Source organism: Trichomycterus rosablanca, chromosome 3 (assembly GCF_030014385.1).
Source record: "Trichomycterus rosablanca isolate fTriRos1 chromosome 3, fTriRos1.hap1, whole genome shotgun sequence".
In the NCBI taxonomy this organism is placed as follows: domain Eukaryota; kingdom Metazoa; phylum Chordata; class Actinopteri; order Siluriformes; family Trichomycteridae; genus Trichomycterus; species Trichomycterus rosablanca.
In genome coordinates this window covers 45,000,271-45,024,418 of record NC_085990.1, presented here as the reverse complement: position 1 = coordinate 45,024,418, position 24,148 = coordinate 45,000,271, and the positions used below count along the sequence as shown (strand labels likewise).

Here is a 24,148-nt window from a genome sequence, read left to right as displayed (position 1 = left end):
GGTGTGCTTTTGGAGATAATTAGCATTGTTCTCTAAAGGTCTTCATATCTGTGTGTTTGTCAGCCCCAGCATAGCGGATTCATCTCATGAAGCGTTTAATGATGAGCAGTTGAACTGAATCTGGTGTGCTAAAGCAAGGGGAAATTAAATATCAGCTCAGTAGGACTCCGGGTCTGAAGTTCTGAGCTACACTATATTGTTGTGCTATACATGGTATACTTAAGGCAGGCATGTAGTTCCTGAGGTTTTGTAAAGTAGTAACATTTCTAAATAATTAATAGTCAAGTCAAATGTAATTATAAGTGTATAGCGCTTTTTGCAATGGACATTGTCACAAAGCAACTTTACAGAATCCAGGACTGACAGACCAAAAAACCCCTGTTGAGCAAGCCGAGGGCGACAGTGGCAGGGAAAAACCCCCTTAAAAATACAGGAAGAAACCTTGAGAGTAATCAGACTCAACACGGACCCTCATCCTCCTTGGGTGGCCTGGAGGATAATTTGAATAAATAGGTTTTACACAAATCATACAAACATAAACTTAAATTGAACTAAACTTTATAACTAGCAAATAATAATAATGTAAACAATAGGGGTTGGTTTCACAGGCAGGGATTAAGCCTAGTCCTAGACTACACAGCATTTTGAATGGAGATTCTCCATTTAAAGCAAAATGTAGTCCTGTACTAGCCCTAATCCCTGTCTGGGAAACCAACCCTAGGAGTTCTCTATTATTTAGTCCAGTCAGTGATAAAGTCCATAGTGAGTTCTTGACATTTTTGGTGCAAGCATGGCAGGTTTCCATCACATCTAGCAGGAGCAGCATTGTTGGCACAGCAGTCTCGACTTGCAGGCTTCAACCTCGTGTGGGTAAACAGGTTTCCGTCAGAACCACCTTGGGGTAAAACAACAGAATAAAATGACAGTTTTGCAGAGAGTAGCTGCACCCCTAATTATTACATCATAAATAAAAGGGAGAGCGAGCAGGTAACAAAGTCATGAAGGCTTTCACAGGACATCAGCGCCCACCTCCCCCAAACGTCATCAGACCTGAGTGATCAGACAAGAGAGGCAGAACGACAGCAACCCAACATCCCTGATCACCACAAGTTTCTATGACCTAGAACCCTTAAGCTCTGCGCCTTTGTCTATAATTGAGGTGGCCAGAAGCCAATTAATAAAGTTAGTACTGAAACAAAATAAAAGTTGGTATACTTAAGGAGCACCAAAATTGCTAAATAAATAAATAAATACATACAATAAAATGTAATAGTTAAAGAAGAAATTAAAGAAGTTCTACAGAGCAAATTAATAATAGTAATGATAATAATAATAATTTACATTGTATTTGTGTTTAAGGCAAATTGTAAACTTAAGCAGCTTTATTTATTATCTAACGCCTCCACTATTTGCACAGCATATGGCAGGTTGCTACCACCACATGCTAAAAGCTTCTACTGTTTTTTATTCCATTCCCCCATGGTTTTAGAACATCATCATTGCAGCTCAATTCGATTCCTATTGCTTTGTCAGTTTTTAGTTTCTTTTATAGAGTAGGTAAGTCAAACTTTTGACATTAATCCAATAAAGATGCTGCTTCAAGGCTTAAAACCAGCAGTTCATGCTTGAAAATCTAGCAGTGTGTCTGATTTTAAACAATGCTGCAGTGATGCGTGAACTAAAATTCCATCAAAGTGATGTAAAAGACTATAATTAAACCTGAGTTCCCTTTATTATTTTTTGTTTTGTTTATTCTTCTGAAATCCTTTACAGCCGTAATTACACAATAAGAAGATGGATTTAAAAAGGGGGCAATAAAAACATACTAAAATAAATGTAATTAACGGTGCTGCAAAAATGGGAGGGTGATATGTTGGCATAGCAAGTAGTGTAGGTGCTGCACAGCAACATGGGTCAACACATCACTCCTTCATGCTTTTTCATGTTCTTTTCTGTTCATGTTTTCTTCTAAATACTTTTCTTCTAAATTATTACATTTGCTGCTTGGTGTGAGAATGTAAGAATGCAGAGCCCTGTCCAGGATGTATCCCGGCCTTGAGTCATTAGTTTTTAGGTTTTTAGGTAGCACTGGACCAGGCCATAAATTAATACGGCCTGTACAATTAATTAATGTACAGAAGTTACGAAGTAAGGTGTGTACTATTTAAAGTACAACCCCAAATCAGAAAAAGTTGGGACAGTATGGAAAATGCAAGTAATAAAAAAAAAAGTGTTCCTTACATTTACTTTGACTTTTATTTGATTGCAGACAGTTTGAACCCAATATATTTCATCTGCTCAACTTCATTTCATTTATTAATATACCTTCATTCCTGCATTTTAGACCTGCAACACATTCCAAAATGTAATGTTGCCATTCCTTTTTCACCACACTTAAAAGACGTTCTGGCTCCAAGGATACAAAGCGATTTAGTGTTTCAGGTTTTATTTTGTCCCATTCTTCCTGCAAACATGTCTTAAGATGTGCAACAGTACGGTGTCGATGTCGCATTTTTTCTTTTTCAAAATTCTCCACACATTCTCTATTGGGAACAGGTCAGGACTGCACAGCGTCCATTTTTGTCCAAAAAAGATCTGGAATGCTGATTCATCTGACCACAATACACGTTTCCACTGTGTGATGGTCCATCCTAGATGCCTCCAAGCCCAGAGAAGTCAACGCTGCTTCTGGACATGGTTAACATAAGGCTTCTTTTTTGCACAGTAAAGTTTTAAGTGGCATTTGTGCATGTAACTCTGTATTGTAGTGCTTGACAAAGGTTTGCCAGAGTAATCCCTCACCCATGTGGTTATATCAGCTATTGTTGAGTGGCGGTTCTTGATGCAGTGTCGTCTGAGGGATTGAAGATCACGGGCGTTCAGCTTAAGCTTGCACCCTTGGCCTTTACACACTGAAATTCCTCCTGATTCCTGGATGCTGCTTTTGTACCAAACCATAATTACAATCACCTGTTGACATCACCTGTTTGGTAACACATCATTATTTATTTTTTTCACCTCATTACTAGCCCTAAATTGCCCATGTCCCAACTTTTTTTGAAATGTGTTGCAGGCCTGAAATGCAGGAATGGAGGTTTATTATTAAATGAAATTAAGTTGAGCAAATAAAACATGAAATATCTTGTGTTCAAACTGTTTGCAATAACAAAAAAAATCTAAGTAAATGTAAGAGACACTGTATTTTTTATTTTATTTGACTTTTCCATACTGTCCCAACTTCTGATCTGGGGTTGTACAAGCATAGAAACATTGAACATACAATACTGTACAAAAGTATTTGGACACCATTAGATTTGTTGTTTCAGCAATGGTATAATGACCATATATAATTATTTCTCTGTTTCCTAATTAGAATACAGGGAATTTGTATGCAGTATTAATAAAGCAGAAATAGTTTGACCTCCTCTTGCACTTAAGCAAGATCAGGAACCTGGCTCTCTTAAACTGAAATAGAATGGGACCCCAATTAATGTCATTGCTAACACCTGTGTTTGTCCTACTATGTCATGACTGTTGTGCAGCACATGCTCGAGCATTACACACATGTATAAGTTTAATTAATTGGAAGCATGCTAAGTTGTAAGACCAATCACATAATTCTATTCAAAAATCCAAATAAATCCCAGCATTTTACAGACATAAAATCATATTTTTTCATCAGCAAGGCCTTTCTTACAGGGAAATCAGCAACAGACTTGGATACTCGAGATGTTGTATTCAAGCCAGTATAAAGACATTTGAAGAATCAGGCGAGGTCAAGGGCAAAAAAGCACCGGAAGGCCAAGAAAACTTTTAAGATCTAATAAAATGTTTCTCAGAATTCATTCTTTGAGAGAGCGGAAGAATTCCAGCAAGGACCTGGCTCAACATCTGACAGCTTCACTGGGATGCCACATTAAACCTTCTAGAGTTTAAAGAAGCTTGTTTAGGAATAGTGTTTTTGGAAGAGTAGCAGCCAAGACAAAACTTTTACAGAAGGGAATCAGGGTGAAAAGGCTTAGGCAGATCACTGGAGAAGAGTATTATGGAGTGACAAATCAGAGTTAAAAATTTTTGGGTACAGTTGTTGACAATATGTAAATGAACAAATGAGTGCATGTGGTTTCAGTGAAACATGGTGGAGACTCTGTCCTGGTCTGCCACTGGTGTTGGTGAAACTGTCTGAATTAATGAGATCACAAGTGCTGAAAAGTACAGACAGGCTTTCCTACTGGAAAGTGCCTAATTGGGAATGGTTTTATTTTTTCAGCAGTATAATAATACCGAGCACACTACTAATGCAGTGAAATCATATTTGGAGAATTAAACAGCTGAAAAAACACAACAAATTCCAGATCTGAATATTTTAGAGACAGAGTAGGATCACATAGACAGAGAAAGATTTTATTATTATCCAAATTAGCCAAAGAAAATACAATTTACAGCTGTCAAACAGAAATGGGAGGCTGTCATTATCAGGGTGTTTATGATGTTAACAGTGCCACCTCTGTCAGAATTATATTCTACAGTATATATAGGAAACAAAAACAAATGCACATAATTACTATTATTACTACTATGTTATTTATTTATTAGGATTTTAACGTCATGCTTTACACACTTTGGTTACATTCATGACAGGAACAGTAGTTACTCATTACACAAGATTCATCAGTTCCCAAGTTGAACGCCAGACACAGTCATGGACAATTTAGTATCTCCAATTCACCTCACTTGCATGTCTTCGGACTGTGGCAGGAAACTGGAGCCTCTGTAGGAAACCCACACAGACACGGGGAGAACATGCAGACTTCACACAGAAAGGACCCGGACCAATCAAACCCAGGACCTTCTTGCTGTGGGGCGAGCCACTGTGCCGCCCTTATTACTGTAATGCAAATCAGAATCCGAAAAGCGCCTAATTGAGAATGGTTTATGTTTTAGCCCATAACAATGCTAATTTGGAGAATAAAACAGCTAATAAACAGCTTATAAAACACTGACAGTTATGGACTGGCCTCAACAAAGTCCAGATCTGAATATTATAGTGGCAGAATGGTGTAATCTGGACAGAGCAAGGAATAAAAGACTAAAGAGCCTAACTCTAAAGAATATCAAGAATTCTAGGAATTCTAGGAAGACTTATATAAGATTACTTCAAAAAAACTTTACAACAGTATCCCCAAAGAGTTTAAGGTGTTCTAAGTGCTGATGATGCACTTAACATTAGCCATAACATTAAAACCACCTCCTTGTTTCTACACTCACTGTCCATTTTATCAGCTCCATTTACCATATATAAGCACTTTGTAGTTCTACAATTACTGACTGTAGTCCATCTGTTTCTCTGCATGCTTTGTTAGCCCCCTTTCATACTGTTCTTCAATGGTCAGGACTCTCCCAGGACCACCACAGAGCAGGTATTAATTGGATGGTGGATCATTCTCAGCACTGCAGTGACACTGACATGGTGGTGGTGTGTTAGTGTGTGTTGTGCTGATATGAGTGGATCAGACACAGCAGAACTGCTGGAGTTTTTAAACACCTCACTGGCCCGTGATGAAGGTCTATAAGATGACCAACTCAAACAGCAGCAATAGATGAGTGATCGTCTCTGACTTTACATATACAAGGTGGACCAACTAGGTAGGAGTGTCTAATAGAGTGGACAGTGAGTGGAGACAGTATTTAAAAACTCCAGCAGCACTGCTGTGTCTGATCCACTCATATCATTGTCATTGTCACTGCAGTGCTGAGAATTATCCACCACCCAAATAATAGCTACTCTGGGGTGGTCCTGTGGGGGTCCTGACCATTGAAGTACAGGGTGAAAGCAGGCTAAAAAAAAGCATGCAGAGTAACAGATGAACTACAGTCAGTAATTGTAGAACTACAAAGTGCTTCTCTATGGTAAGTGAAGCTGATAAAATGGACAGTGAATGTAGAAACAAGGAGGTGGTTTTATTGTTATGGCTGATCAGTGTATTTTTAATAAAGTGACTGAAAATAAATATGGATGGTCATTAAAACTTAAATCTAGTTGTGATCGTTGAACATTACTGTAATTTATCACGTCTGTGGTTAGTTCCAAATGCTACTAAGCCATCATGACCGTGCCTGTGTAGCAGGTGATAGGGGAATTTCTCCAGACTTTTGGTTTTACTAGACAATTCATTAAAAAGCTAACAAGGTAGCATATCTACATAGTTCATATCTGCTTGGGCTGGTGTGCCGTCAGTCACCGCTGATGTTCTGCATGTGTCACATGGCTGGTGTAGGTGAAGCTAGCTTCTGACAACCTACCATTTTCACACTAATCAGAGCACTGGCAATGCTTGCATCATATTCCGTCTCGCTTATTATCTCTCCTTCCCTCTCTCTCTTGCTTTCTTCTTGTCTCTCTCTCTCCTCTCCAGAAGGAACCACTACTCTTACTCTTACTATCCGTAAGTGGCTTTTCCTCCATTGCACACCATCATTTTCCATTGCGTTAGCAAGCATTGTTCAGAGAGCACATCCATGGAGTAATGATATCTCTGTCTTTTTGTTGTTCTTCTGCCTCCTCTCTCATCCTGTTATCAGTAGGAAACCAGTGAACATGAATAAGACTCCCATTACATACAGGCAGGAGAAGAATCATATGATGGGTTCGATGGAGCGCAGCTTTGCTGACCAGAGCACCCTGCAGGAGGACGAGAGAATGGCTCTGTCCTTTATGGATGCTCACACCTGCAGCAGCCGCAGTAAGACGAACGCACACACACACACAAACACACACACACACGCTGCTTAAGAGACAGTGACATGAGAGAAAGATGGATAAAATCAATCAATTAATCAAATACAGTGGTACCTTGAAACTCAACGTCAATTGATTCTGGAAGTGGCGTTGAGTTTAAAAGAAATGTAATGTAAAACAGTGGGGTTGATTTTGACACTTGTACACTAAAAATAACACAAATATAATATAAAAACACAGAAATACAACTGAAAACAGTTAAGAGAGATGTGTGGAGATGCTTGATCTTGGATCATATTCCATTTAGTAAAATCGCATTTACATGAGAAGCGGCACATTAGCTTTAGTGGCTGGTTCAAGCCCCACCACTGCCAGGTTGTCACTGTTGGACCCTTGAAAAAGCGTCTGCTAAATGCCGAAAATGTAAACGTACACTATTTACCTTGTCGTTGATATTTTTTAATTATCTGAATTAGCCAAGATTATACACTGCCTGGCCAAAAAAAGGTCACCACCTGGATTTAACTAAGCAAATAGGTAAGAGCCCCCCATTGGATAATTACTGCATGGGTGATTATGTTTCAGCTGGCAACAAGTTATTTAACCCAAACTGATGCAGTGAGTAGCTTCTCATTTGTTAAACAACCATGTCGAACGATCCTGTTGGTCATGGAAAATATGTTAATCTGTTTCTGTAGGGTCAAATTATTGGCATGCATCAAGCAGAGAAAACATCTAAGGAGAAGCTGAAACTACTAAAATCGGGTTAAGAACTGTCCAACGCATTATTAAAGAGTGGAAGGACAGTGGGGAAAGGAGGAAGGAATGTGGTCGAAAAAAAATCTTGCATGATCGTGATCGGCGATCACTTAAACGTTTGGTGAAATCAAATGGTAGAAAAACTCCAGCAGAACTCAGGGAGATGTTTAATAGTGAAAGTAAGAGCATTTCCACACGCACAATGCGAAGGGAACGCAAGGGATTGGGACTAAACAGCTGTGTAGCCTTAAGAAAACCACTTGTCAGTGAGGCTAACCGGCAAAAACAGCTTCAGTTTACTAAGGAGCATAAAGCTTGGACTCTGGAGCAATGGAAGAAGGTCATGTGATCTGATGAGTCCAGATTTACCCTGTTCCAGAGTGATGGGCGCATCAGGGTAAGAAGAGAGGCGGCTGAAGTGATGCACCCATCATGCCTAGTGCCTACCGTACAAGCCTGTAGGGGCAGTGCTATGATCTGGGGTTGCTGCAGTTGGTCAGGTCTAGGTTCAGCAACGTTATGTGCCCAAAGAATGAGGTCAGCTGACTACCTGAATATACTGAACGACCAGGTTATTCCATCAATGGATTTTTTCTTCCCTGATGGCACGGGCATATTCCAAGATGACAATGCCATGATTCATCGGGCTCAAATTGTGAAAGAGTGGTTCAGGGAGCACGAGACATCATTTTCACACATGGCCACACTGGCCACCACAGAGTCCAGACCTGAACCCCATTGAGAATCTTTGGGATGTGCTGGAGAAGACTTTGTGCAGTGGTCCAAATCTCCCATCGTCAATACAAGATCTTGGGGAAAAATTGATGCAACTCTGGACAGAAATAAATGTTGTGACATTGCAGAAGCTTGTGGAAACGATGCCACAGCGAATGTGTGCCGTAATCAAAGCTAAAGGCGGTCCAACCAAATATTAGAGTGTGTGACCTTCTTTTTGGCCAGGCAGTGTATAATGTATGTTAAAAATAAAAATACCATTAACAGCTGTCAAACAGGAATGGAAGTCTTTAAGAAGCTGTCACTATCAGGGTGTTCACAGTGACACCTCTGTGAGAAATTTATTTATATAAGAAAACAGAAGCAAATGCACATAACAACGTACAAATATGTGTCAAAAACTTACTTTCTGGCATTGAATTAATAAGAGAAGTTAACAGACAGCACTCAACAGTGCATAGCGATGCGTAACAAGACCCTTCATCCATTAAAAAAGTGTCATGAGATTGGACCTTTGATGGAACGCACTTTGACATGAACATTCATCAACCAATCAGAGGCTTGATTCATTTGCCTCAGTGTTGTAGGAAATTTAGTAGACACTGATTGCAGCTGGCAGACTCGCACCCACAGCTCTAAAAATCTATAAACATAACTCCCAGCAAGTTTCAGCTTGGTATACTGGCACAGCATATCAGATTTCTGCATATGTGACTTTCAATTTGTCATTGTGAACACGACCTTATTTACAGACTTCCAGCAAAATCCACCCTCAGACAGAGGCAGAGGGGAACAGAAACATATGACTTCCACACTTTTCATGAACTACATAATTCATACATGTTTTTCATGCATTTTGTGACCAGAATTCAGAATGTGGAAAATGCTATGCCCGAATTCACTCGGGTAGAACTTACAGCCAGTTTAGTTCTGTGATTTAGAGCTCACTGATTCACACCTGAGTGAATTCAGCAGCACCTGAGGTTCAGGTCAGGTTCACTCTGTTCTGTCCCCACCCACATCTGTGAATTTTTAAAGCAATATAAGACGACTATCAAAGTGCTGGTAACTGTTAATTTGACGTCAACTTAATATAACTAATATAAATTAATATAACTAACTCGTGCTTCTGTTTTTGTAATTCTGATTTACTTACATTACTGAAAAGTGATTTTTTTATTATTATTGTTATTCTGTGTTTTATTTATATTACTATATCATATATACCCTGATCAGCCATAACATTAAAACCACCTTGTTTCTACACACATTGTCCATTTTATCATCTCCACTTACCATATAGAAGCACTTTAGAGTTCTACAATTACTGACTGTAGTCCATCTGTTTGTCCGCATGCTTTGTTAGCGCCCTTTCATGCTCTTCTTCAATGGTCAGGACTCTCCCGGGACCACCACAGGACCAGGTATTATTTAGGTGGTGGATCATTCTTAGCACTGCAGTGACACTGACATGGTGGTGGTGTGTTAGTGTGTGTTGTGCTGGTATGAGTGGATAAGACACAGCAGTGCTGATGGAGTTTTTAAACACCTCACTGTCCCTGCTGGACTGAGAATAGTACACCAAGCAAAAATATTCAGCCAACAGCGCCCCATGGGCAGCGTCCTGTGACCACTGATGAAGGTCTAGAAGATGAACAATTCAAACAGCAGCAATAGATGAGCGATCGTCTCTGACTTTACATCTACAAGGTGGACCAACTAGGTAGGAGTGTCTAATAGAGTGGACAGTGAGTGGACATGGTATTTAAAAACTCCTGCTGTGTTTGATCCACTCATACCAGCACGACACACACTACCACACCACCACCATGTCAGTGTCACTGCAGTGCTGAGAATGATCCACCACCTAAATAATACCTGCTCTGTGGTGGTTCTGTGTGGGTCCTGACCATTAAAGAACAGGGTGAAAGCAGGCTAAAAGGGTATGTAGAGAAACAGTTGGACTAAAGTCAGTAATTGTAGAACTACAAAGTGCTTCTATATGGTAAGTTGAGCTGATAAAATGGACAGTGAGTGTAGAAACAAGGAGCTGGTCATAATGTTATGGCTGGTCTGTGTATATATGACAAATAAATGCATTCTTCCTCTTCTTCTACTTGGTTATCCATTTGCAAGGTCTGTGTTGATCTAGCTAAACTTTTTTGTAAAATTAAGTTAATCGCAGGCCGCATCCCTACAAATGCTGGTGTTATTATCCCTCCAGGTTTGTATTTGTCATGTAATATGAGTTAGAGCTAAGAAAATGGGAACTGGTGATATCTAAATTCAGAGGAAAAATCTTGAGATATTTGCATAAGGAAGAAAAATAGGGCATGAATACAAATAATTAATTAGCCTCAAAACTTGGGTTGAAAGAATGATTAATAGTTGATGTTCAAAGAAGAGTTCTCTTGATTAAAATGAAGCTTTAATAACATGTCTCTAGGCTATACAAGCTGGTTAAGTTTCACATTATTCATTTCTGACTGCTACTTTCTTGCACAGCTAGTCATGAATTCTTACTTTTTTTTTACCCAGAAGCTAAAACAGACATTTGTGTTTCTTTTTGCCTTTGACTTTTTTGAAATATAAATGCAATTTGTTCAATCAAGGTCATGTTTGTGCATTTTTAAATGTTATTCTTTAGGTGATCCACGTAGCTCTATGAATGAGTCGAGCAGTCTGCTCGGTGGCTCTCCTCGAAGGCTATGCAGCAGTAAAGGTTCTCCATACCACACCGGACAACTTCACCCTGCCGTCCGGGTAGCAGATCTGCTACAGCACATCAACCAGATGAAGACCGCTGAGGGCTACGGCTTCAAACAAGAGTACGAGGTGGGTGGAACCAACGCTAAAAACAAATCAGAAAGCTAAATGGCTTGAGAAGCTACGCTGACACTTCCTCTGATTAGATCTGATATACAGAAGCGTATGTTAGGTTTATTGTTTACTGTATCTCTGAGCACAGGGCCTGAGAGGAGTATTTATAAATATCTCCGAGTCGTCCCCACAGATTTTTCCAATTAATTACCCGAGCTTGAACCGCACTTGCGCTTAGTCTGGTGTCAGCGGCTGCGCTGAGGGATATTAATAAACTGTCAGCGTTGGTGTGCACGGCTGTGTTCATGGAGGCAGATGCCTGCTTGCAAGCTCTGTAATCTCTGAGGAGCTTAATGTGGGTCATTTCTTTACAGCAAGGGTGATTTGTCAGAATGGATCACTGGGTGTGATACCACCCACCTTTTCCCCCTGGATTCCCATTACCATACACTCTAATACAAACCTGCCCACACATTTAACACTTGTTTTTTACTGTAATAATGCACTAACATGCTTTATGGTATAATGTTTAAATTTAAAAAAAGCTGTAAATTACATGTAATTGTAGCCCACAGGTCTATTGTTTTTTTATTTATTTATCATGTGTTGAAGCCAGCTGACAATACCATTAGCTTTTATAATTAACACTAATATAAGACTAAGACCAAGACATTTTTATAGTAAAATATAAGGCAAGAGGAGGGAATGAATCACGGAATGAATTTAACTTAATGTTTTGTTTATACCAGTTTAGCATAAATTGCACTTTATTATTTGGTGTAGTATCAAAATATGTGCAAAAATTTTTACCCTACCATCTGCATGGTATATGTAAGCCATATGCAAGCTGTGGCCTAGTCTAGGTTCAAGCCCTACCACTGCAGGTTGCTGCTGTTGGGGCAAGGTCCTTAACCCTCGATTGCTCAGACTGTCGACTGTAACTGTAATGTAAGTCGCTTTGGATAAAGGCGTCTGCTAAATGCTGAAAATGTAAATGTATGTTACAGCAGAAATCAAGATTTGGCAAACCCGGCAAACATCAAATTTCAGTTTTTGATTCATTTATTTATTTATGTATTTTTTGGTTGACAGGAGAGAAACATGATTTGATATTCCATGCACATTTAGATTAATCCTCAACATGTAAATCAGTGCTCCCCAACTATCAGGCCACAGACCAGTACCGGTCTGTGGGTCATTTATTATTGGGCCACACAGAAAGAATAAATAATTAGAGATCACTACAAGAGCAATTAAATATCCAAAATTCTACGGGTGTTACTGTCTCTTATCACCACTAGGTGGGAGCAGTGTCTCGTTGCAGCGTAAAAAGCTTAGAATTCACACTGATTTTCCATTCTATAGTTATTCTATATCAATTCCTCTCGCCCCCGCCGGTCCATGAAATGATATCTTATATGAAACTGGTCCGTGCTGCGAAAAAGGTTGGGGACCGCTGTTGTAAATTATGAAATGCTTTACTGCTCACCCTGCTGTAAAAATGATCATGTCAGCTTTAAAAGTGTCTGGCCATTCTTCTCTGACTGCTTTTAATAATAAGGTGTTTCTTGTCCAGTCACTTGTAATCTCATGGTTGGACTACTGCAACTCCCTCCTGGCAGGTGCTCCTATGTCCACTATTAAACCCTTGCAGCTGCTCGCTGGTTTTTAACCAACCTAAACACTGCTGCATCACCCCACTGCTGTGTTCTCTTCACTGGCTTACTGTAGCTGCACTGCATTTTTTCTCAATAAAAAGGCCAGTTTACATAACTGATATACCCTTAGTTTTCATGCTGACTTATTGTGCTAAATTGCCAGCCCTTTTAATTTAGAACTTCTAGGAAAATATGAGAGGCAGCAAATGATATAAATACAGAAACTAAAAATAATAAATAAATAAATAAACCCGCCCTTTGCAACTTTCAGTTTGAAACAACCCTCTTATCAGTTTTTTTTTTTAAATCGCTGTTAGTAACTGCATCGCAGGCAAAGCTATGAAGCAAACCTACGAGTGCCCAATTAGTGTGTGAGTACAAGTTCTTCCCTTTGCCGCTCTGCTAGGTGCCTCATTAAAATGTCCCCTCCTTGGGAGAGACTCGGTCCAAAATCAATACCCTCAACCCCATGTTTGTATAGGTGTTTACCTGCCTCTGAGCTTTTTATCACCGGACGTCATAATAGCCAGAGATGAAACAGAGAGGAAAAGTTCTAGCCTGACTCTAAACCCAGGTTCATACACATTATTTCCCAGTGGAGGAACAATAGTGGGAATTGATCTAGACCATGATAAAAGGATGTATTAAAATTGATAAAAGTAGCGAGATAAAGAAAATGAGCTTGCTTTTACATAAATGCTTAGTGATTTTCAATCCATGTCAAGATTAAGAGATGTTAACAGTTTATTGATTATTTTAGAGTGAAGCAGAATAAAAGAGCATCTGTAGATTAACCCATAAACACAGCAGCCTGAGCAAAGACTCTCTGATGCTTTTATTCTTCTGCAAAATATAGAAATATTAACCTGGAAGGAGTAGCATTCAGTGTTCATGGTATTAGCCCTGTTATTCTGTGTGACCCATGATTTTACCTTTGTCCCAAAATGCATCATACTAAAATTATTTCTATTAGAACGTCACTTATCTATACCTCCCTGTCAATGGTACCATTAAACATATGCAAGTCACCCATGCATTGGGCACTGATCCACCCCGTACCAAAACAGATGTTGACTTTTGCATCTTTCACTGATGACAGTCTGGATGGTCATTTTCATCTTTGACATGGAATCCTTGACATTTATTATTCACTTTTGATAGATACTGACCACTGCAGACCAGGAACAGCCCACAAGAGCTGCAGTTTTGGAGATGCTCTGACCCAGTCGTCTAGACATCACAATTTGGCCCTTGTTAAACTCGCTCAAATCCTTACGCTTGCTCATTTTTTCTGCTTCTAACATCAACTTTGAGGATAAAATGTTCACTTGCTGCCTAATATATCCCACCCACTAACAGGTGCCGTGATGAAGATAGTCAGTGTTAATCACATCACCTGTCAGTGGTCATAATGTTATGCCCGGTCGGTGTACAGTATTTTCAACTGCCACCTAAGAAAAATCCAAAAAATTTTATATTTACAATTTTATTTTAAAATATTGATATTGACACACTTGCTGATTTTTATTTTATTTATTTATTTATTTATTTTTGCCAGAGTTTCTTTGAAGGCTGGGACGTCACAAAGAAGAAGGATAAAACAAAGGGAAGACACGATACACTAATGGGTTGTGAGTCATCTTTTCTTATTAAAAAAATGATATTAATAAAATACATGCTTCAAGAATTTATGATTTGTCATCTTGAATGAAACTAGACTGGACAGGTTGCCAGTCAATCACAGGGCAAACACACACACACACACACACCAAGGGCAAGTTTGTATCTCCAATTAATCGGACTGCATGTCTTTGGACTGTGGGAGGAAACCGGAGCTCCCGGAGGAAACCCCCTCAAACACGGGCAGAACATGCAAACCCTACACAGAAAGGACCCGGATGGCTCCTCCAGGACCTTCTTGCTGTGAGGCGACAGTGCTACCCACTTAGCCACTCATTTGTCCCTCTAAAATATTTATTTAGCATTGTTTTAGTTTATTTACATTATAACTTTTGTAGTATTAACTTATCAGTGATGGAACCAAGATAACTGATCTTCTGAGGTATTGATATACTTTTCAACATATCGATCCAGTTTGGTTTCGGATATGTTAAAGCAAAAGCTGGAGCTGGAGCTGACAGTACCTTGGGAAGAACGGATGGAGGAGGCCAACGAAAGAAAGAGAGGCAAATACATGGAGCTGGTGGAGGGGTGCCGCAGAAGGGGGTGGAGGGCGTAGTACTTGTTCGTTGAAGTGGGAGTGAGGGGCTTTGCAGGAAAGTCCCTTTGCTAAGCTTATAGCATCCTGAGCAGCACTGGCGCACAGAAAAGGAGAGCCATCAGACAAGCTTCAGAAGTAGCAGAGAAAGCTTCAGGATGGTTGTGGATTAGGAGGAACAAACCATGGGCTATTGCTACTTGGACACAAGCTTGGAACAGATCACTTCCGGTCGGGTCGCCTGGGTGAGGGTATCTGTAGTAGAAAGACCCGAAACACCCTATGACCCCAGGTTCTATCACTGATGATGTGTCCATGTGCATCACTGGATGTATCATGCAAATAAAAATAATCTTCTGAGGAATTGATATACTTTTCAACATATAGATCCAGTCTCAATCAGATTCAGAGAAACAGCTAATTTAAAAAGGACAATGAAAACCAAATTGCTCTAGCAGGTAGAAACACCAAGTTAAAGAGACAATGTAGCTCTTAGGTAAAATGAAGTAGCTTAGTGTGTAAAAACAGTCAAAGTCAAAGTGAACTTTATTGTCATTCAGACTATACAACTAGGAGTGCACTGCTGAACGAGATTGCATTTCTCAAGCTCCAATGTAACAAGAGCATATGCAAGACAACAGACATGCTAGACATCATATACAGACAAATATATGTTAAGTAAAAAAATATATACACTGATCAGCCATAACATTAAAACCACCTCCTTGTTTCTACACTCACTGTCCATTTTATCAGCTCCACTTACCATATAGAAGCACTTGGTAGTTCTTTTTTAGCCTGCTTTCACCCTGTTCTTCAATGGTCAGGACCCCCCACAGGACCACCACAGAACAGGTATTATTTAGGTGGTGGATCATTCTCAGCACTGCAGTGACAATGACATGGTGGTGGTGTGTTAGTGTGCGTTGTGCTGGTATGAGTGGATCAGGCACAGCAGCGCTGCTGGAGTTTTTTAAATACCATATTCACTCACTGTCCACTCTATTAGACACTCCTACCTAGTTGGTCCACCTTGTAGATGTAAAGTCAGAGACGATCGCTCATCTATTGCTGCTGTTTGAGTTGGTCATCTTCTAGACCTTCATCAGCAGTCACAGGATGCTGCCCACGGGGCGCTGTTGGCTAGATGTTTTTGGTTGGTGGACTATTCTCAATCCAGCAGTGACTACAGTGAGGTGTTTAAAAACTCCATCAGCACTGCTGTGTCTTATCCACTCATACCAGCACAACACACACTAACACACCACCACCATGTCAGTGTCACTGCAGTGCTGAGAATGATCCACCACCTAAATAATACCTACTCTGTAGTGGTCCTGTGGGGGTCCTGACCATTGAAGAACAGCATGAAAGGGGGCTAACAAAGCATGCAGAGAAACAGATGGACTACAGTCAGTAATTGTAGAACTTCAAAGTGCTTCTATATGGTAAGTGAAGCTGATAAAATGGACAGCAAGTGTAGAAACAAGGAGGTGGTTTTAATGTTATGGCTGATCAGTGTATACACATTGAGTTAAAAATATTACACGTAATTAGCAGTGATGAGGTAATTGTTATTGCACAGTGTAACTGTAAACATGCCACTGGTGAAGTAATAAATAAAATGCCTAGTGTTAAATACTTTGAGTTATTGCACAGAATAAAAGAATAGCAGCATGATGAAGATATTAATTATTAATAAATAAATTTGTTTAGACAGTCTGTAAGTGTGTCCAGGTATCCTGCGTGTTATTACAGGGAGTTGAGTAGTGTGGTGGCTTATGAAAAGCAGCTCTTGCTGTGTCTGGCAGTCCTGCATCACATGCTGCGGTAGCGTTTGCCAAAGGGCAGAAGGCTGAACAGTCCATTATACAACGTTACAAAACATTATACAATGTTACTATAACATTACAGATCACGCTGTGATGTGCTCTTAATGTTGGTGTACAATAGATTTCGCTTTGGGCCGTTTTGGAGCATATTTGTTATTAGATTAGATTGCTTCACATGGATCGAAGACTGCAGGGTAAAGTCAGACTCCTGGTTGCTAATGCTAAAAGTGGTAAAGCCTACGACCTATTGCCACTCAAAAAATTAAAGTACAATTCAGAAAGTGGTAGTTCCCTGTAATGATCATAAAATGTTAGATCTTTTAAATTTGGGTGGTTGTCTAAACATGCTGCTACTGTATTTTCAGTCTAATTAAAAAGAATGACAGTTTGTTTTTACAATTTTAGGCAGAAGAGTAAAAGCAAAAGACAGGCAAAGATTAATAGTAATATAATATTTTAATTAATAAGCGCCTTTCAAGACACCCAAGGACACTTTACAAAAAATAAAATAAAATACAGAAACAGAGAAACAGATAAAGAAACAGATATATATATATATATATATATATATATATATATATATATAAAGAAACAGATAATTTAGGATACAGAATACCCCAGCAAGTAATGGGTGTGGAGGCCTATCTTTTAGGCTATGTCCAGAACATGGCCGCCATCTTGAAAGCCGCCATATTGGATCAAGTTTTTTTCCAGTGGAAAGGTGGTTATGTAGCATATCAAAGAAGACCAGAATTTTCCAGAATCGATTGCTGCAATCAGATTTGCATTATCTCTTGTAATTCAACACAGAAAGTTGCAACAACAACCAGGAACGTTCCCTGTGATGCACAGCTTTTTGACGTGTTCAATGTGTTGTCCCTGGTGCTGAACACAATTGAATATCCAGCCACTGTTTTTTTTTTTTTTATATGCTACATGACCACCTTCCCATTGGAAAAACCTGCCCTTGATCCAATATGGCGGCTTTCAAGATGACGGCCATGTTCCAGACATCGCCTAAAAGATAGGCCCCCTTACCCATTACTTGCTGGGGTATTCAGATATGTAATTTTCCCTTTCGTTTCTGAGACTTTTGACTCACCCTGTATATATATATATAACATTTATAAATAAAATAAATAAATGAATAAGAATAAAATAGGTGTGTTTTTAGGCTGGTTTTGATGACAGTGTACAGGCACACAGCTCTGGAGGAAGACTATTCCAGAGTTTTGGGCCAGCAATACTGAATGCCCAATCGGCAACAGTACGGAGTTTAGAGGCTGCTAATGAAGAGATTACAATGAATTTTAGTAGAGCATAGAAAAGCATAGTTCATATTAAGAGTTTTTATTTATTGTTTCCACGTTTTAGGAACAGTTGCTTTCAATCTTATTGGACAGATTTAGACATTATGTGTTGACCTTGTACTTTTGTGTGCACATTTTAGACGATCGGCACAGAGTAAAATTGCACCCACTTCTCGGAGACCCAAACTCGGACTACATCAACGCCAATTACATTGATGTAAGTGCTCAGTTTTGCCTATTACTAAAATGTTTTAGTCTTCCTTTCTATTGGGTCTGTTCAATATCTGGATTATCTGTCCCTCTCACTCTTTTCATTCTGACCTGAGCTATTAGAGTCATCATTTCCAGGAAGGCTTTTGAGTTTACAATTGGCATGTCCCTGGAAAGAGAGAGAGAGGTTTATAGCCTGGGGTGGTTTGCTGCTTTGCTCCTATAGATCCTGTTCAGCATTGATTGTGGTTCTGGTGATGCTCCTTCGGGGGGTATTATTGTCAGATATGTTATTTAGGCTGTCTGCTGAGCGGTATGTTAGAGTGGTTAACAGCTGACCTTATGTAATTGCATGTCTCTTTAAAGAGATGAATGTGAGAAGATATTAATCACATCGGAAATGAGGACTTCGTGGAATAAAATTAAACGTCTATTAAGTGCAATTTATATCCCTGGTACAGTTACAATGTAAAGAGTCTGAGCTCTGAGTTATCCTGCATCAGGATTTCTGCTTTATTCACTGGTCTCATCTTCTTCCAGGTTTTAATATTAGAAAAACATGTTCTGTCACACATTGATCAATGTTCTTGAATCACATTGTGCGTTCTTGAAAACAGTAAAAAGTAAAGCCACATGTTTAATAACTGCTAAAATGATCCATAGCAGCATTTTTCATAACTACTTATCAGACTTGCACAACAGTAGGGAGGAAGTTTAGACAATTTTGGATTTTTTTGCGCTTCCCAGCTATCTTTGAGTCACTCCACCTTTTCAAATCAGTTAAGGTATGACAAGTTCATAACACCACATTTTTAAAGAATGTCCATTTCCTCATTGTATTTGTTCTAATGCTTCTGTCAGGTCTAACGTTTATATCCAACATGAATTCCAACAAATTACATGTTAACTGGTGATATTAATCTATTGGACAGAGTTAAAAACAGGATTTTGTGGGTGTTTAAAGCTGCATGGGTGTGTTCGAAAACCTAGTGAGCTCTCTACATAGACAGCATTTTACGACATCCTATGCTCTCCCAGGATGTAGGCAAGGATGTAGGCTGTTCAAATTTTTAGATGCCTTGAAATGCTGCCTAGTAAGGTACCTTAAATCTGAACGGTATTTTGACAGAATAACGAGGGAGCATCCGATGCTGCCTTAGCGGTGAAGGCAATCCCAGCATTCAGTGCGGCACAACTTTTCTCACACGAGTTATTTTCAAACGTAAATAAGTTATCATTGATTTTTTATTTGTATAAACGTGTACAAGTGTTTTTAAGAGATGTTAGTTTATGTGCTAGCACATTGTGCCACCCATTGGTTTGAATTGCCTGAGGATAACTGTGTTAGTTTAGCAAGTAAAAACTGATGGAATCGCTGTCTAAGTAGTGCGTTAGAATAACCTGACTTACAAGTCGATGACTTAGAATCCTCTGTAGTTAGGCAGCTGCCTATGTAGGCAGTAAGACAGCAAGGCAGCTCGCTAGGTTTTCGAACAGACCCTATGTCTCACTTATTGTGTAACTAAATGTTTCAAAGTGCACCAATTAAACCTACTATTTAGAGCAGTAGAGTGTAAATGAAACACGTTCCTTCAAGAGTTGTTGTTTCCTTTTACCTGAATTATTTTTTTTTTAATAATTATTATTATTTTACCAGAATTAAATTTCTGACAAAGTCTGGCCCAGGCTGATCTTGATGCAATTTTGACTGAATTCAATTCCAAGCCAAAGCTGAGAGTCACCAAAGCAATCCTAGTTTGTTTGCTAGTTGTTTTCTCCTTGAGCTTTAAAGGTTGTGTTATCTTTGCAGGTGTCCTCCTTAAGTAAGAGTAAGTTTTTTGGGCATTGATAAACCCATATATAGAAATGCCTTTGTAGCTGTTTTCAGCTGTCCACTTTTTTTCTTTTTTTTTTTTTTTTTTTACATATAATGGTAAATTCAAATAAAAAGTACTTTAACAAGCAATGCACACAATATCATTAACCCTACCAGTTCACTACCTTTTTAAATAGGTACAAAAATGCTCTATTTATGTATATGACAGATTAGGTCCTGTGCTGTATTGTGTCAGATATTTATGACTGAAATTTAGATGCTATGACTGCATGGCTCTAATCAACACAACAGTATTCATGGATGATAGCTTTGGATTTAAAAGCTTATGAATCTCTGTAATTATTTACCACAGATTTGCATTAATCAATATTTTAATCTCATCTCAGTTCGGCTTTGCCATTTATGCATGCTTTACTTTAATTAAAGCTTGTGTTTGGTCATTTTGTTATAAATATACACTGACAAGCCATAACATTAAAACCACCTCCTTGTTTCTACACTCACTGTCCATTTTATCAGCTCTACTTACCATATAGAAGCACTTTGTAGTTCTACAATTACTGACTGTAATTCATCTGTTTCTCTGCATGCTTTGTTAACCCCCTTTCATGCTGTTCTTTAATGGTCAGGACTCTCCCAGGACCACTACAGAGTAGGTATTATTTGGGTGGTGGATCATTCTCAGCACTGCAGTGACACTGACATGGTGGTGGTGTGTTAGTGTGTGTTGTGCTGGTATGAGTGGATAAGACACAGCAGCACTGAGTTTTTAAACACCTCACTGTCCCTGCTTGACTGAGAATAGTCCACCAACCAAAAATATCCAGCCAACAGCACCCCGTGGGCAGCGTCATGTGACCACTGATGAAGGTCTAGAAGATGACCAACTCAAACAGCAGCAATAGATGAGCCATCGTCTCTGACTTTACATCTACAAGGTGGACTGACTAGGTAGGAGTGTCAAATAGTGGACAGTAAGTGGACATGGTATTACAAACTCCAGCAGCACTGCTGTGTTTGATCCACTCATACCAGCACAGCACACACTAACACACCACCACCATGTCATTGTCACTGCAGTGCTGAGAATGATCCACCATCTAAATAATACCTGCTCTGTGGTGGTCCTGTGGGGGTCCTGACCATTGAAGAACAGGGTGAAAGCAGGCTAAAAGGGTATGTAGAGAAATATATGGACTACAGTCAGTAATTGTAGAACTACAAAGTGCTTCTATATGGTAAGTGGAGCTGATAAAATGGAGAGTGAGTGTAGAAACAAGGAGGTGGTTTTAATGTTATGGCTGATCAGTGTACAATCAGTCAAAAGCCTATCAAAGCAATAAGCAGCATAGAATATTTGTTCTTTCTCCTTTTAACGCTTTAGTCTATTTGAGCTATAATTTATTTGAAATGTTTATTGTAATTTATAAAATATGAATATGAACTTTACATTTTTTTCACTGCACTCTATCTAGTAATAGAAACATTGTGTGGTTAAATTCCACAGATCCACCAATAGTAGAACCTTTAACCTTCATATTTAAATGGCTAGAAATGTCAAAATGCCAAATTAATAAATCGAAATGTTCTCTTGTAATAAGCAAAAACATATCATTAAAAACCTGGAGCACTCAAACTAATTAAGTAAACATTAACTTCTAGTTTTCATCCAGCGTCTAAGAGCTCAGCGCAATTACAGGCGGGACTGAAAAAGTACTTGGAACAAAAGATGCTATGTTGTTGTTTATTTTTTTGTGCTAAATAGACAGTAGCTATTAAATTTAAATGATTGTTTGGCATTTGGCAATGATTGTTTGGTGGCTATTCAAGCAGAGAGGGTACACGAGTCCAGGTTTGGTTAGTCGTGCACAGTCTGTTTAGGTTTTTGTCAGTGCGAAGTCCAAAAATTAAAAGAGTTTTATTTCACCATTGTGTGGTGTTCATAGTTTTGTTACTCAGCCAGTGTTTGCGGGTCTGGTGGATCCACCGCATTACTGTGTTTTTAAATCAATACAGCCATAACTTATTTAACATACAAAATATCAGAAGTTTACTTTAAGATGTTCACAAGCAATAAAGATACAAGCATATTTGGTTAACATTTACTATTTATCTATGTTGGATCATATTGATAAATAACAGTGCCATCCGTTTGTTGTGATAAAATATAAAAAAGGAAAAAACATGGCTGGAAAAACGTGTTTACTTTGAACAAATCAAAATGAAACAACCTTAAGAAATGTAAAACATTTATCAGTGTAAGAAACAGCAGCCTGAACAGATCCAGTATCTGTATCAGTCTACACATCAGTCCCACTGAACACAGTTTATTCATGCTCAACTATACAACACATGAGGGTCAGCTTTACTGTGTGTGTGTTACATACATTCATTTGATGCATGTATGCTGTGTCTGTCTGTCTCTCTGTCTGTCTCTCTTTTTCTGTGTGTCTCTGTCTGTCTGTTTTTATCTGTCTGTCTTTTTTATCTGTCTGTCTGTCTGTCTGCCTGTTTGTGTCTCTTTGTCTCTCTGCCTGTCTCTCTGTTTACCTCTGTCTGTCTGTCTGTCTGTCTTTCTGTCTGTTTTTTCTGTCTGTCTGTTTTTATTTGTCTGTCTCTGCCTGTTTGTCTGTTTCTCTTTGTGTCTCTCTGCCTGTCTCTGTCTGTCTGTCTTTCTCTGTCTGTCAGTATGTCTCTCTATATGTCTGTCTCTCTCTCTGACTGCCTGCCTTCCTGTCTCTGCCTGTCTTTTTTCTGTCTGTCTGCCTGTTTCTATCTCTGTCTGTCTCTGACTGTCTGTTTCTATCTCTCTTTCTGTGTGTCTCTGTCTGTTTCTTTCTGTCTGTCTGTTTTTTTCTGTCTGTCTCTGTTTTTGTCTGTCTGTCTCTGCCTGTTTGTTTCTCTCTGTCTCTCTGCCTGTCTTTCTGTTTACCTCTGTTTGTCTGTCTGTTTTTTTCTGTCTTTAAAGTCTTTCTCTTTTTGTGTGTCTCTGTCTGTTTCTCTCTGTCTTTCTGTTTTTATCTGTCTGTCTCTGCCTGTTTGTCTGTCTCTCTCTGTTACTCTCTGTCTGTCTGTTTCTCTCTGTCTGTCTTTTTTTTGTGTCTCTGTCTGCCTCTCTGTCTGGCACTCTGTCTCTCTCTCACACACACAGAGACACACACACTCACAGCAGGACATGTTGTAGTAGGACAGAGTAAAGGGACACACTTTTATACCTGTAATAAATATACATGTGTAGGGGGGGTGTACAGTGTGAACTCATTAAAAACGTGTTATTTTATATGTTCTTCACACAAAATGAGACAAAGGCAAAAAGTCTGAGGTTAAAATAATAATAAATAGCATCCATTTAGACTAAATATTCCTGCATTTTACAAACAGAATTTGTAACAGAATTTGCAGGCGAATAAAGTGGCCATCAACCTTGACACATTCACTAATGCAATTGACTAATGCACTGAAAGGCACAGTTTGATTAAAATACTCTGCAAACACATGAAGCTTTTAATCGATTCTGATGAAGCATATTATAAAAGTGGAAATTGAAACGTCTGCTTAAAAAGCATAAAAGAATGGAGCATTAAATGTAAGAGCTACTTACCTCACACGGTGTAGGCAAACAGGTCATCTTCTGTCCATTATAATTACTTAATAATAAACTTAAACGCTAAGATTAAGGCTTGGGTTTAAATTACTTGAATGTTTCTTTACCTGTTAATTTACACAGGCTGGATATATACAGTATAATGTTTTTGTTTTACAGTGAGCTTTAGTCCACTTTACAGCACGGTGGCTCAGTGGGTAGCACTGTCGCCTCACAGCAAGAAGGTCCTGGGTTTGACCCCCAGGTGGGGCGGTCCGGGTCCTTTCTGTGTGGAGTTTGCGTGCTCTCCCCGTGTCTGTGTGGGTTTCCTCCGGTAGCTCTGGTTTCCTCCTACAGTCCAAAGACATGCAAGTGAGATGAATTGAAGATACAAAATTGTCCATGACTGTGTTTGACATTAAACTTGTGAACTGATGAATCTTTTGT

The 24,148-nt window shown here is 39.1% G+C and overlaps 1 protein-coding gene across 8 annotated transcripts in view; it reads left to right on the top strand.

Annotated features, from left to right (window-relative positions):
* Window positions 1-24,148, top strand: part of ptprub (protein tyrosine phosphatase receptor type Ub) — a 516,837-nt gene that overhangs the window by 410,977 nt on the left and 81,712 nt on the right. For 7 of the 8 annotated variants that reach the window (XM_062991362.1, XM_062991366.1, XM_062991365.1 and 4 more), the window contains exons 15-18: window positions 6,583-6,743; window positions 10,881-11,068; window positions 14,270-14,342; window positions 18,212-18,288. In XM_062991362.1, coding sequence (XP_062847432.1) covers window positions 6,583-6,743; window positions 10,881-11,068; window positions 14,270-14,342; window positions 18,212-18,288 — 499 coding nt within the window. Of the gene's footprint in view, window positions 1-6,416; window positions 6,447-6,582; window positions 6,744-10,880; window positions 11,069-14,269; window positions 14,343-18,211; window positions 18,289-24,148 lie in introns of all 8 variants that reach the window. The other variant, XM_062991368.1, reaches the window with a different exon arrangement.